General features: G+C 37.4%; 1 protein-coding gene across 14 annotated transcripts in view; it reads right to left on the reverse strand.

Moving 5' to 3' along the window:
- The window catches only part of DMD (dystrophin), a 1,090,817-nt gene that overhangs the window by 111,466 nt on the left and 964,271 nt on the right, over nt 1–15,080 (reverse strand). For all 14 annotated transcript variants that reach the window (XM_048288642.1, XM_048288670.1, XM_048288700.1 and 11 more), the window contains one exon: nt 6,611–6,671. In XM_048288642.1, the coding sequence (XP_048144599.1) occupies nt 6,611–6,671 (61 nt within the window). The remainder of the gene's footprint in view (nt 1–6,610; nt 6,672–15,080) is intronic.

Consider the following 15,080-nt stretch of genomic DNA (forward strand, 5'->3'; position numbering starts at 1 on the left):
TACTTCAGGTGTTAAGTGTAGCCAGGATACATTGAACAACTGGAGTAAAACAAAGCTAATAGAAATGAAGTAAAATTCAAGCAAAAATCACATTCCGTTTACAATAAATGTAACAACTTCAGCTACAATAAAAGTAAAATATTTAAGGTTATTTAATGATATTCTATTATACTATAAATACATGAACTCCTTGTACAGTACCAAAAATTTACTTTTTCACACTATTGCCTATAAAACCAGTTCATTTATTAATCTCCTAGTCTCAGAGCTGGAAAGTAATGACTAGCTGGATTTAATAAATTTTAAATGTTGATACGTTCCCTTTAATTAGGAAAACAGAAAAGTCAGATTCCATCTAAAATTCTTGCCCAGCTCATTACCTGCATAACACATTTTAAGATTTAACCTGCACAAAAATTATCCTTGCACTTTTTAACCCCTCTGTAATGCTTAGCAGTATACACTCTTCATGAGCATTTGTACTGAATGAATTTGGAAACAAAGCTTAAGAGCTTTACTCTCCACTTAACTATGAGCAGTGTCCTATCAAGAGGACCAAGTGTTGTGTGGCACCCAAGGAAGCTGCTCTCCACCCTCCACAACAGGTGCTATGTCTATGGAGGGAAAGCACATGGTTTCCCTCACTTACTGCCCCAAACCAGAGGCTACAGCCCTGCCCTCAGCCCCCACACCAGCTAGGATACACTAAGATTGCTGCTGAGTGCTTATAATTCATTTTAAAACAAATTAAATCCCCTTCAGTTGCTTCTTATTTGAGGGCAGTAACTCCCCACTGACAGATGGTAACGAGGAGCAGACCCACTCTCTTCCTTGAGTGCTCTCGCTCAGTCAGCAGGAACACATCATTTTATAACCTCTGCTTTCATTATAAAGGTAGTTAAAGGCTCAAGATTTCTCATTTATTTACACTGCGAGTTTAAATTTTTGTGACAAGTTTTGGAACCAAGGCTTCACAACCCTACAAATCATAAAGAAAACCTCTGGACTTGGACAAAGCTCTAAGAAATATCACTTAGGTTTTTATGCCAGACAGCATAAATTTACATCACATAAAGGCAAACTGAAAAGCATTATATTTTTTCTTTCCTTCACAATAGTTTCAATTTTCCTATGTAGAGTTCAGAATTGAAATACAGGAAAAAATCATAGTAACTATGCTTTTAAGAAGCCAAAATAATACATTTTTTTGTATTTGGTAGATAGGTTAACTGTCAGCCATACACATGGTTTTCATAGCTTGCTCATAGCTTCACTCACTACATATACATAATCATACATTATTTATTTATGGTTCTCCATGCCTCTCTCTGCTCCATCTGACAGATATTTCCTCCTTCATTTTGTGCCTTGTACTTATCTACACTCTGCAGAAGAAACAATTAACCCAAGTGATTTTCTCAGAAAAGCATCTCTTCGCTTTATTTTATCTTAGCAGAATTTAATTCAGATACATTCATTTATCCTGACTCTAAGTTGAACAAAAGTAAAAGAATCATGGCTTTAATCTGTTTGCTTTTACAATGAAAACTCAGGGGTCTTAGCTTTTTTTTTTCCTGTGTTGAAATTCTGCATGGTTAAACAACAATTAAAAGGGAGATTAAAAATTAAGACAACAAAGAAGTATGTTTATAGAAACTGGCCTGCTAGATCTCTAGTGTGAAGTGGGGAAAGAATGAAGGATCTATACCTAGCAAAAATCTATTTCACAAGCTGATACATTAAATGCAAATCAAATATTCTCATAGGAAACTACAATGTGGAAGAGAGTGAGCAAGTGGAGATGCGTTGTCCTTGGAGTTAGCTCACTGCATAGCTAATTTATAGAGAGAGGCTCACATGGATCTTCTCAAGGAGTCAAAGCTGTGCTCCTGAGAATCCAGCTTTGTCCTCAGCAGGACAAAGTTCAGTGAACTGCTATAATCTGTATAAGAAAATAAGCTTGGCTGGGAAATAACTTAGAAGGTTTCCTTTGTGGGAAGCACTGAGATGAAAGACTACTGTATTTTTGCAAAAGCATTTTAAATCCTTCAAAAGAATGGGCACAGCAAGAGGGTAAAAAGACAGACACTATTAACTGGCAAGTCAGATACACGGAGGAAGAATAATGTCAAAGATTAGTGCAAATATAGAAGTCACACCTACTAGATTTCAACACATCACGACGGCAGGACTACTGAATATTTTCTAGACATAAAGTATGTTGCAGACTTCAATCCCACTCCTACTCCTTAATCCACAGCAACAGAGATCTCCTAGCGCTGAATAATGGACAAGTTTGCAGAGCAGAGGGTAAGAGACACACAAGAGAGATGCAAACATGGTTCAGAGTAGAGCTGCTTGATGTCCCCTCATGCCCTGGGAGGACAGACACTGCAGAGGGATTGGGTTGTGCAGCATGACCAAATACTTCTGGTGTTGCAAAATGGAAAATAGACACTTGATTTTGTTACCTGTCACTGATTTGGAGCAGCTTCTCTATCTGTTTGATTGGAAGATAAGAACATGCATGTGCATGCATGCACATGTGAGATCCCTTTCATCACGGGGTGAGCTCTGCTAAAATGTGATCTAACCTGAATTACAACGCAAAAATCCGCTGCCTACCTACCTTTATTGCCTGCCTTTTTTTAGAATTTGAGACTCTTTTTTTATCTTTTAACACATATTCAGTAGTCTTTGAGGTGTACATTTTTTCCATTTGCTTTTCAGATTTCTAATGTTGAGTAATTGCCTGTTATGTCTTCTAAAAACTTAAATTTAGAAATTTTAATGAATACCTAAAACATTAATAAAGTGTATAGACATGCCTGTGCCTGCTTCTTCCTTTCCATTTCCTAGGTTGCGCTGCAGTGAGAGCAGGATCAAGGTCTTCAAAGAACAGGACTGATTAAACCAAAAACTGTTTTTTACAGTCCTCTCCTTTTGTAATCTAATAAAACCTTTAAGTTCTGTACTAGACACAAGGAATATATCAAGGAGAAAAAAGATGAAAAAGGATGGATAAAATGTGTCTTCAAGCAATTTTACAAGTTTTAACTCAGAGGCAAAGGAGAGGGTTTTTTAACACAGTAGCAACTCATGGTCTGAGCAAGTGCTCAGTGCCACGGCAGCCACGTCCCCCTGCAGTGTGGGATACTTCTGCTGTCCTGGTACACAAAAACTAGATTTCCTCAGTTTGCTGGGGAAGAGAAAGGTGGGGCTGAAGTTCTGGTCTAGCCTGTCATCTCTGTAAGGAGGGAAGCACATGAAAGGGTGCAAGGAAATGCAGCAGCTGATGCAAGGCCATTAAAAGGCAATTTTCATGAGGCTGACGCTAGGCCAAGAAATCACCAAATGCCAGACACTGGGAACAGCTGAAGCAGGTTGTACACTGTTGATAATTATATTGTCCATGTCAATGTTGCCTATACAAATACAATTTGAAACAAAAAAATCCAAAACCAACTGGTGTGAATAAGCTCAAGAGGAATTACTGAAGTAATAGCTTTAGAAGCAGCTAGTTGCTACAGATTAATCAACTGCATACAAATGAAATTTTAACCAGGAAAATCACAGGTCTTGAAGATACCTAACCATAAATAAACATTGCTGCTGAAGATTTAGCATGAAGTGCTGCCTGATTTATGGATTATTGAGTGCAATATCATCGCAAATGGGAAAGTGATGAGATAAAACAGTTAAGCATCAAGGGAAAACCAGATAAAATGAAAACCAGTAAAATGTATAGCAAATCTGGTTACTGAAGAGGGCTAACACCAATATTCTACATTGATGACAGAAAGAAAATTATGTAAACATGAAGAGAATGCTACCTGTATCTTCTTAGCCTTCATGAAGTTCTTTTAGAGAATTAACAATAGAAAAGAAATGCATCAAAGATTAAAGGCAGAATAGGTTTATTTTAAAAGCCAAAAAGTACAGAAAACAATTTAGTTGCTTGTAAATATGAAATATGAGTGATGAGAATGAATGAAAAAAAAAAGAGTGAGGACAGCTGGAGAAGGCAATAGATACATCAGCTCAGTAAGACACATTAAAGCTTGAACACTTTGTTTTACATCTCAAGGACAGCAAGTTTTTCTATAAAAGATGTGGCTAATTTAAAACTTTAATTAAACTAGTAATGTATGACAAATGTGCTTGACTCCCTAACCAAACTATCAGTAATTTGGTACAGGCTCCACAGGAAGTAAAGACCTGAGCTGTAGCCAGGCCAAGAACTCCTCTAGAAACAGGGGCAGAGTGACCCAGTGAGCATTGATGCACACGAGCTTGGAACACGGGTTGTGTGAGTAATACATGAATAGCAGGTGGCTTTTCCAAGAGTCATTTATCAAAGAACAAAGAAACCCGTGGGTACAAGGAGGCTCACACATACCCTTCCTGCTGTATTAAATTTGACTACAAGTCAACCACTTTATCCCGTAGCTTTGACAGCCTACGGGAGCCACCTTTGAGCTCTCCCTGCTGGGCAGCATGGCTGCACGGCAGTGACCTCCCCTTAACCAGGGACACCTCTCAAGGTTATTCCTTGAGGCAGAAACCTTTCTACAAATAACCAATCTTTGGATGAGTCCAATTTGAGTTCTCTAAACTGCAACTGGACTGGATACCAGGTATTCTCCCCTGGAGCTGGGACCCCTCTCAAGGATTGAGATTCCTTACCTGAGACTAAGAAATCTTTCCTTACCCAAGGCAGAGAGACCCCTTATTTATGGATTCTTGGTAAGTGGCTGGTAGCATGCTAAATAAATATTAATGAAATCCATGTAGTCATTTCCTTTAGGCATACACCATTGTCCAAGTCTGAGACTAAGGCTGGACCTAGCCACAGATAAACTCTGTCAGGAGTTTAGAAAGCAAGGGGGTCTGCTCTGAAATTCATGACCCATTGGGAGGGTCTACCTTACCCTTTGGTCTCTGTGTAAATCATTCGAAATAGATTTGAACTTGATTTTCTTTTGTATAATGTAGTAACTAATAGAGTGAACCTTGCCATTGAACTTTATTAAGCTGCACTTTTATAAATTCATACTAAACCCATTCTTGTTAATACCTCTGACAGTGATTCTTCAAGTGATCTGAATCACTCATTTGTAACAAACTGGTGTAGTTGGCAGGATCCTAAATCAGCATCCATGGCATAATGCTACAACAGTTTATGGCAATTGAAATGTTTTTTAAAGTAAACAAAATAAACATATTCCTTTGAATTTGTAAATGGCCTAGAACAGAAGACTAAAAAGTAGGAAGGAGTAAGCAAGGCCAGAATTGACCATTTTAGCCAGTTACCCCAACTGCTGGATGTGAGTGTCATTGACAGAGGTGCCAAGCAGAGCGTGAAATGTATTTTGTGCCTACTTTAAGAATTGCCAAACTCCTCTCCCCATAATGGCAATTCCTGCCATGTGAAAGAGAAAAGGAGGATCTTTGTCTTCACATTAGTGCCATAAACTGAGTCTTACACGCCAGAGCACTGACTTGTTTTCCAACATGTCTCTGGTAGACTGCCCCTCCTTCTTGATGGAGCTTTCCAGTTTCTCTGTGACTGTTTCATTATTCATAGCCAAATGCAAACATCAGAAAACTTGCAAGATTAATGCAACAGTAAACCAGCTTAGCCAGGTATGACTGAACCTCTGAAATGCACTACAGAGCTTCCTTCATGCATAACTCAAGTACTTGTTCTAAAGCTGCTGCAGAAGTGAACCCTGTGGAAGTTGCAACTGAAGTGCCACTGCAAGAACCATCTGTAACCAAATGGCTTCAGTGACACTAGCTGAGCTTGCAAAGCATTTAGGGAATATTAAGTGGAACCATGGAAATAGGTGTATTAAACAATGTCTCTGTTACTTGCACTAGTCTTTATAGCTGGTATTGCAACACCTGTCTCCTTCAGAAGCAACGTAAGTAGTTCAAAGCACATGTTACAGGTAGAGAACTGAAAATAGAAGAAAAAAATGTATTAAGTCATCTTTTTTTGTTGTTGTTGCATGGTGGCTCTGTTTAGGGCAAGAGAAGCAGGTATTTCCAAATTGTGATTTTTAAAAAATGTTCTGACTTGCTGTGCAGACACATCTCTTATAGCAAACTAGCTTAATTTGGGAACTAGACTCTAAAAGATTTGGCCTTAGGGACTAATTGTCCCTTGTCGTTCCTCAGCTATGGACTTTACCAAGTACTGTCCCTAAAGGAATTCATAGTATTGAATATGTGCATTTTTAGGTTAAAACCCCCTAGAATATCACATTCACAATTCAGAATGTTGGGATTTTTTTGGTTTTGCAAGGCCTGCCATACATACACACAGTGGGCAACGGCACAATTTAAATTATAATCCAGGTACCCCAAAGCTTTATTTCATTTGCAGGTGATTTATAGTAGCATAAGCCCAAACAACTTACAAATCAGCACATCCTACTGTGATTTAGATAACCAGGCTTCTGTGAAATTTATTGCATGCTTTGTTCCTTTTTGTACTTCCCATTTAGACACTATTGGAGCAGTTCACAATCATTTAAGAAAATTACTAGCTCTCCTCTTAAATAAGAAATGTAAATAGCTGGAATGAATTCTTATTTATACTCACTTGATATAATACGGCACTTTGTTCGGTGAGATTGCCCTCTCCCAGGGGCCTTGGACAGAAGCTGTTAACAACAAACAAACAAACAAATAAATAAATAACTGCATACATACATTCATACATGCAAACATACCTAGAAGAGAAATGTGGAGGTCAAACAGGAAAGACAACATTAATCTCTAGAATTACAATTTTACACTCGGCCACGTTGATACAGGTCTGTTTGCTCAGTTGCCCGTGAAGGCAGGAAGGATTAACCTGCTGTTCTGAAACTTCTGTCCTAATCTGAGAGAAATTGAACTCATTCAGCTGCAAAGACAAATACAAAAACTCCTTGAAAGCTAAGCTTACAGAACAGATACGAAGCAGAGCAAGCAACCTATCTTTCTGGCATGCTCATTTATAGGATTCCTCCTGCTAAGGTGTTTGGCTAGGTTTTCTTCTATTTCTTTCCTTGTGTGGTCAGCAATTCCCATCCTTCTAAGAACAGAATTATGCACTTGTTTACATTTTGTGTTGAGTGAAGTTACACTGAGAGACCATCTAAGTATTTTGTTTGTTATTATTCTCTTGCTGACTTGTTCTAAGTGGTGAACATTTTTATTTCTCCACATTACTAATTGTGTCTGCCTTCCAGTAACAGCCAGTAATGGAGAAAATGACAGTATGATCACAACTAATAGAGAGGAAATAACTTTGCCCACTCTTGTCTATCACAGTGTTAAATGTCAATATCAACTTACAATATAACGAAAATACTTTGTAAAAGAGGTTTTTATAAAACACTTTTGACAAAAGAATTAAAAATTATTTATTAGAGGCAGAGATAATTTATAGTTTAGGCCATAATCAGGGAGATAATGTTTTTATTAGGAGTTTGTTATCTGTCAAACAAAGTAGAACCAAGAATTTTCTTTCTTTAATATAATGATTAAAACAGAAAACATATGAAAAGTGATCTAGTGGAGAAAAAAAAAAAAGCCTGTTTGCGTCACCCAGTATAACCCTTCTTTTTAGTGACCCCTGCTGTTCACAGAGGAAAGCAATTGTTACCAGGACAACTAGGAATTAGCTTCTTGACCATTTGGCTCTATTTTCTTTCCCTCTCTTATTCAAAATAGATACTTTAAAAACGCCATTCCCAAGCTGCTTTATCAAAATCAAAAAATCACAATCCACACAAATAATAACTCCCAATATACATATTTCATCTATTCTGTACCAGATTCACAGAAGGCAGTCTGTAGCATGAAGTATAGTTCCTTTCTCTTGCCTATATATTGGAGTGTGGACAACAAGAATCGGAGGAAAGAGACGAAACATGCTTATAAAAATGGCTGTATAGTCAAATCTTGCTACTTTTGCACGTGAGTTGTGAAGAAGGTCTGGAGGGAGGCTGGGGACTCCACAGAGGGGACACAAATCAGCTGTGGGAGAAACTGGTGCCATTACAGACAGCCTGAAGAGGAGAAGGAAGAGCTGGTAGGAATAGGATACAGGCTGGGGAGAGGGTGAATGCATTTCATATACATTTTGGACAATTATGAGAAGCCAGGGAAAGGAAGGAATATGTTCGGAAGAAAGAGAATCATAGAATGGTTAGAGTTGGAAGGGACCTTAAAGATCATCTAGTTTCAACTTGCCCACAAAAGGCAGAGAACCTCCTACTAGACCAGGTTAATCAGAGCCTCATCCAGCCTGATCTTGAACATCTCCAGGGATGGGGAGTCCACAACCTCTCTGGACAATCTTGCAGTGCCTCTCCACTCTTATAGTAAAAATTCCTTCCTAACACCCAATCTCAACCAGCCATCCTTCATCTTGAGGCCACTTCCCCTTGTCCTATCACTACATGCCCTTGTGAAAAGTCTATCTCCATAAATGTGATAATCCTGTTTCAGATTGCTGGTGGCCAAGGAGTTCTGAAAATTCTACCTCAGCATCTCTGCACATTCTGCTGTTGTCTTCAACCCCCAGCCAGCCATCTGTAGCTAAGTGTCATTGCTTTCCTATTATTTACATTTACACAGATTTGTGTTCTTAAAAGAAGAAAAGTAAATTTCAAAGGTAAGAACCATGAGAACCAGTAACTCACAAAATGTGCAAAAACCAGAATTTTAATTACAGTGTTAGATGTCTTGGAAAAGTAGCACACTGCACTGCCATTGAAGTCTGTAGCATGGCCCATAAACACAGGAGCACAGAACTGTATGCACTTTCAAATACAAATACTCAAATATACACCTAATTTATATATGATCAAGCCCTCCTTCTTGGGCCAGGCACTGCAGTTTGGTTCTGTGTTCATAGACTGCACGGCTGAGTAGCTGTGAAGGCCAAGGCTCCATTGAGCTGCTCCTCCTGGTAGCACGAGCTGCAGCTGCTTGGTTTCTGTGCTCGGCTACAGCCTCAAAGGATGTAAAGATACAATCTGTTACATGATTTGTAGAAACACAAAAAGTATCAAAAATAGAATATTGTAATGTTTTGATGTTAAAAATCTCAAAATAACTTTTAACCCCATTTTCAGGTTCAAAAAAAATTCTTAACCATGATGCTTAAATATTCTTTCCACTTGTAAGAAAAAAACTTCTGTAAATATAATTTTGGTGACTGATCCAATATTCCCCATTCTAGATGGAAGCAGGAAATGAAAGCCAAGGAGTTAGAGATCACTATTTAATTTTACACTCAGTTACTACATGATTTCTTTACATGCTCTCATTCAGTAATACTAACCTAATGTGTGCTAATATGTGGTCCATCAACTAGTTTTAAAATGTTTACTCAGTGACAATTATAAGGTTTCTTACCCATGGCAATTGGCATTGTCTGAGGAATAATTTGAATCAGATTACATTAAGTTATCATTTTGGAAAACAAAATACCCTTCAGTATTAAGTAAAAATTGACCTTGTTACATATTTCTCTCCCAAGCAATCATTAATATTCCCAATGGGAATACTACCAAGTTACAGTTGTTCCACTTTAAGATTTGTTTTTAATTCAATACCTAAAGGACAGAATAGATTGCTGTGTATCTTTCAGAAGATATATTTATTCTGTTGCTTCTGAATTAATCTGGGTAAGAGCTTTGCAGTCATAACTTATTATCACAGAATCTTACATATGATGGTGTTCTTGATCCATTAGAAGAGGAACAAATACTTTTGCTTTCATGAGAGCTAAGTGCTATAGCAATAACAAACAATTCTGTGATGTTCAGCATAATTGGATTTAGTGTTCCTTCAAGAGGTTGCTGTGAAGCTCTCTATAATACATTTCTGGTTTCCTGGATGATTCTAACCTTGCATAAATTTGAGTTGACAAAATGTGCAGTACTTTTTACAGCTATACATAGAGAATAATCATTTCATTTTTGGCAGAAGCCCAGAAGCTGAGACCAGCTGTTTCTTGTCTTTGGTTATCAGTACCGGTTTACTATCCATTACAAAACTAGTACAGGTAAATGGTTAAGTCCACCTAAAAGTCTTGCTGGCAGACTTTTTCATATGATGCTCTAGTATTCCTGTGTGCTACAGCACTCAAGAAGCAGACATTTCTTGTTTGCTGGAGTAATTCCGAAGTATTTTATTGCTCGAGCTTGCACAGTGTAAGAACCCATTACCATACACCCAGCTACTTCCAGTGCTGTTGGGACCGAAATTAAATGCTAAAATGAAATACAGGGCATTTTAAGAGTGAATTTAAATTTCCCCACACTTTATTTGCATTGACATACATTTTAATGGTTACCTACTATTTGAGTTTTATTTCTTTCTGTAGGTGCTCTAAGAGCTGAGACTTGCTTTGCCTGTGAACACGGTTCTTGATGGTAAGCCTACATTCTTACTTGTTTGCAGAATGTACAATGAAAGGTGGCATGCTGGCTCTCTGAACTTCAGTACTGTTTTAATCTATGCAGGGATCTGAATGAAATATTAAATAGGATGATAGTAGTTGATACTACAAAAAATAATCTTATAAATATTTCAGTTTAGCACTGCAAACATAATGAAAAATACATGTATGTTTACCAATAGTAAACTATTTCTCCTTCGGCTATTCAAAGAGTAAATTCAGTATGCCCATATTTAAATGTTACCTTCAGTGGTCCTTATTTAAATAGTCATCACACACTTTTAGTCACCATATGAGTGTACGTTTTTAGTTCTAAATACAAAGAAAAATCTTTTGACTTAATTGTCACTAATGGGTTTTGGACAGAAACCACAAAGAGGCCTTGTGTAGTGTCCATACACTGTTAGATATGTCCTGTCAATTATTATTTTTTTTTTGCTTTGGTAGAAATTTAATATATTTATTATATATTCCTTTCAGCATTGTGGTAGTCAAAGCTGAGCTCATTTTTACATTCACATTATCTTGCTTGGTGGCAATAGTAGCTGTAACTCAGCAAGGTGCTTAATTATGTTCACATTTCACATTTTAATGATAGTAATTCTCTGATTCAGCCTGGAAATTCCTACTTGCATGACCTGTGTGACTTACACTGCTCTACCTAGCATTATCATCATTAATATCTTAATGCAAACATAAAGTTAAGAAACTGCTTATTTATTCACATAAAGTTTGTTTTGATTCCAATTATTTTCACTGCAGCAAGGTACGGATTTGGTGACTTCAGATAAAGGCAGGCAGGGAGAAAGAAAAGATGAAATGATCTTTGCATCAGGAAAGACTCTGATTCCCCAAGAATCAGAATTTCCCATCTGTGTAAGCTACCTTATCTTTTCAAAGAAGATTCATTGAGTACTACATTTTGATTATTTTCAGATTACACCATTATAAATGAGAAAATACTGCTCTCCAGAGACAATAAGGAGCTCATGCTTGTCTTCCTTAGAGAACATGCTAAAGCAGTATTTCCCCACCATAATCAGTTCATGATGCAGGCTGACAGGATGCCACCTCCAAAATGTATGTCTGCCTGACAGTGGCACAATAGAAGTGTTTGCATAATCTGCAAGTTCTTTGAGATCCTTTGCAAATGTCACTATATACCTGTAAAAGATAATTTTTTTTTCACTGAAGATTTAGATTGATTTCTAAATCATGTGAAATTTTTATTGTTCCAGGTGAGCCTGATGAACAATCAGACCATGTTGAGTAGCACTGAGGTCTAATATTGCACAATGTAGTTGAGAAACTGATATCACTACACAACTGAGAAGCTATAAGGCAGAAAAATCAATCAAAACTTGCCTTTTATAAGGTCTACACAGCTTGGGGTCTGTTCTGCTCCAAGACCTAGCTGCACATGGAGATGGGTTCATGGGCAGTTTGGAAATAGAGAGCCCCCTCTCAGCTTGGATTTTGCCATTCTTAAGCCTGAGCAAACACTCACTACTTCCCTGGAACACCGTCAGCACCGTCTGTTGCTGTAGCACGCATACAGATATTTATCAAATGTACTATTTATTGTTGGGGTCCCTCCCCCCTCCCATGGGGTCCTGGGAGAGGGGACCCTGGGGTAGAGGCACAGGGTCTCCCTGCTCCCTGGTCACATGTACCCTAATCCTGTTCCCCACTGGTTATTTCGTGCTCCCCTGCCCGGGGAGGACCCTGGTTGTCCGGTGATTCCAGAGTCTTTGGGCAGTTCCTCAGCCATGTGGCTGGAAAATAAAGATCTCTGAAACTTCTGTCAAGAATCGCTCCCTATTCCTTTCCACGGGCCTCGCTGTCTATGGATTTTGCAGGAGACCCCACTGCAACAATTTATAGAGCACGTCTAACCAGAGAATAAGTCACTAAAAAGTGCATTGTGTGATCAGGGCCAATTATGACAGTCATTTTACAAGAGTTAAAAGAGGCTTTTCCATCCTGCATTTCCTGCCAGAATCTTTACAGCCAACTTCAGATTTACCATCTGCAGCCTAGGGTCAACATTATATGATAAGACCTAAATAATGCACACCTTTAATCATGAACAGTGTTTCCAGAAGTTTCCAAATGCCACTTTGTAATGTGACATATAAAATCCATCTAACGCTCATTTTCTTAAATGTCACACTACTGTAAAATGGCAAAAATGGAAGAATCTATATGTCTAATAGCAGAATACTGAATGAAATAGAGCAAAGAAATGCAGATAGAGAATATAATGACCCATGTACCCCAAACTACAGGTACTCCACACTGCCAACTTGTGTTGCATTCTTATGCTCTTAAAAATGAAGTCTCTAAAACCGGTTCATCAAATGAGGTTATAAAATGGCCTAATCAAATTGGTGGTGATTTTTGGCAAGTGAAATGAGATAAATAGAAAAATAAATATTTGGTAAATATTCCATGTCTTACATAGTAAAACAGAACAGAAAAATTCTGATCTATATATACATATATATAGAATATGCCTGTTATATCCTAGTCCTGGAGCTTGAGGACAAAGGAAAGTCCTAAACTGAACCCAACATACAACTCATGATAACATGGGCATATTGTTAAATTTATCTGAGTTAAACTTGGCAGGGTGAAAAAATGAAGTAGTTTTCATTTGGATTCACAGATCCAGTGTAACTCCAGAAAGATTATAAAATTCTGGGGGGAAGAATACATATTAGCAACATACTTACTCAGAGAGTGAACAAAAGTATAGGCAATGCACCATCTTTTGAAACTTATTAAAAGAAAAAAGTAATGTTTGATTACTTTTAAATTATGTAGCATTGCAGAATATAGGCTATTCTGCAGGCCAAGGATAAATTACAGAAATTCATTAGGCTGTTATAAAAAAATAAGATAGCATATTTCCTACTCACACCCTTCAAAAAATCCCTCTCTGCTTTAAAATAAATATTATACAGCATTTTTAAATAGATGACATATTAAAACCAAGAGCACAAGAGAGAGATTTAGAATGGACTATTTCCAACCACAATTCTAAAATAATTTTTTTGTTGGAACCCTCTTTTCCCCAAAACACAAAATATTAGTTACATGGAAAAAAATTTCTTGCTTCTGGGTGAAAAGAGGGGGAGAATATCATCATTTGAAAACTAACTTTACAATTTTTTTCAGAAATTTGTATCCCAATGTATTATAGCAGAAAGGATCACTTAGCACAAAAGTGCAAAAAAGAGAAAAATATAAATATAGAGCTTGAATCCCATAAATACTATTTAATTGAAAATCAAAGAAATTATTAAGATTTATGGAGAGATTTTTTTGTAGTTTTCCTGAGAATAATGCATAATGAAAAAATGAAAGCCCACTGTAAAATTAATTCTACTAACTTTATTCCAAAATAAAGTAAGCATATGTACGCCAATGTTTTACTACTCTTAAAGAGCTTTAGCAGTCAGGCCAAGGCAAGCACTATCAAAAGCTGTAGCTATGGCCATGATATTCTAAATGAGGGAGAAATGGACTGAAGGCATTTTCTCCTAACTTTAAACCTGATTTACCCATCACACAAGTCTTGGGGTTGAGTTGGTGCCCAGTGTTGCTAGAAATTCACCACGATAATCACAATGCCAAGACGTGTGAAGTGTATTTGGCTTCGTCAGTACTTTGCTAGCTTTTCCTTTTTCAGAAGCACATGTAGTTACTTTACACTTATACTGAAGTAGAAAAACAGTTTTCTAGCAATCAGGCTCCTCTAGCTAATATGACCTTATTTAAATGCATATAATACATGAATATTTTTAATAAATATGTTTAAATGCAATAATAACATCCTTTTGCATTCAGAGAGTTCTCAGCGTTAGGCTGATTCATTTTTGTCCACTTATCTTCTATCTTTATTCTACTAACAGGTGATATTTTCTATTCAAAACATTTCCTGTGGTATCTAAAAATATTAAACCATTTTTCCAAAGGACATGGATGAATTGACGTGGTCTTCGACATTTGCTTGCCAAAAGTGATATCTGATAAAAATATGATATCTGAAAAAAAAATGAGATAATGTATGCAGGGAGAAATAAGAAAGAAAGATACAGTTGCTTGCACTGGGAAATAATCTATCAGATGGATAGATTATTTCCTAAGAGTCACAGAGCCCTCTCATTTTTAGACTTGGATGTCTTAATTAGCAGGACTTGCCCTTTTAAAGACATCTGCCTGCGCAAGAAAGGGCTTCCCTAATCTTTGCTTTGCATAATAATCTGAGCACTCACACAGAAGGCGGGAGGAGTACTTGACTTCTCTCCCATCTTGAAGGAATTCAGAGCCCCATCTCCAATTTCTCAGGAGAGTGGCCTAAATAACTGAAGGAAAACATAAAGGCACAGAAATAAGAAGAAAAAAGACTCAGATCTGAACCTTAAGAGCTCTGAGCTTATCCTGAGAAGGAGAGACCTAGGCTACACAGCCCAATCCCGTGGCCATATATTTTATTTTTAAGCAACAGTTATCTGATATAAAACACAGCAGATGCACTCTGATCACTTGCAATACAAACTGGTGGCTCCAGCATTGATCATCTTTCTGTTCCTGAATGAAAGCTGCT

This window comes from Corvus hawaiiensis, chromosome 2 (assembly GCF_020740725.1).
Source record: "Corvus hawaiiensis isolate bCorHaw1 chromosome 2, bCorHaw1.pri.cur, whole genome shotgun sequence".
NCBI classification, from domain to species: domain Eukaryota; kingdom Metazoa; phylum Chordata; class Aves; order Passeriformes; family Corvidae; genus Corvus; species Corvus hawaiiensis.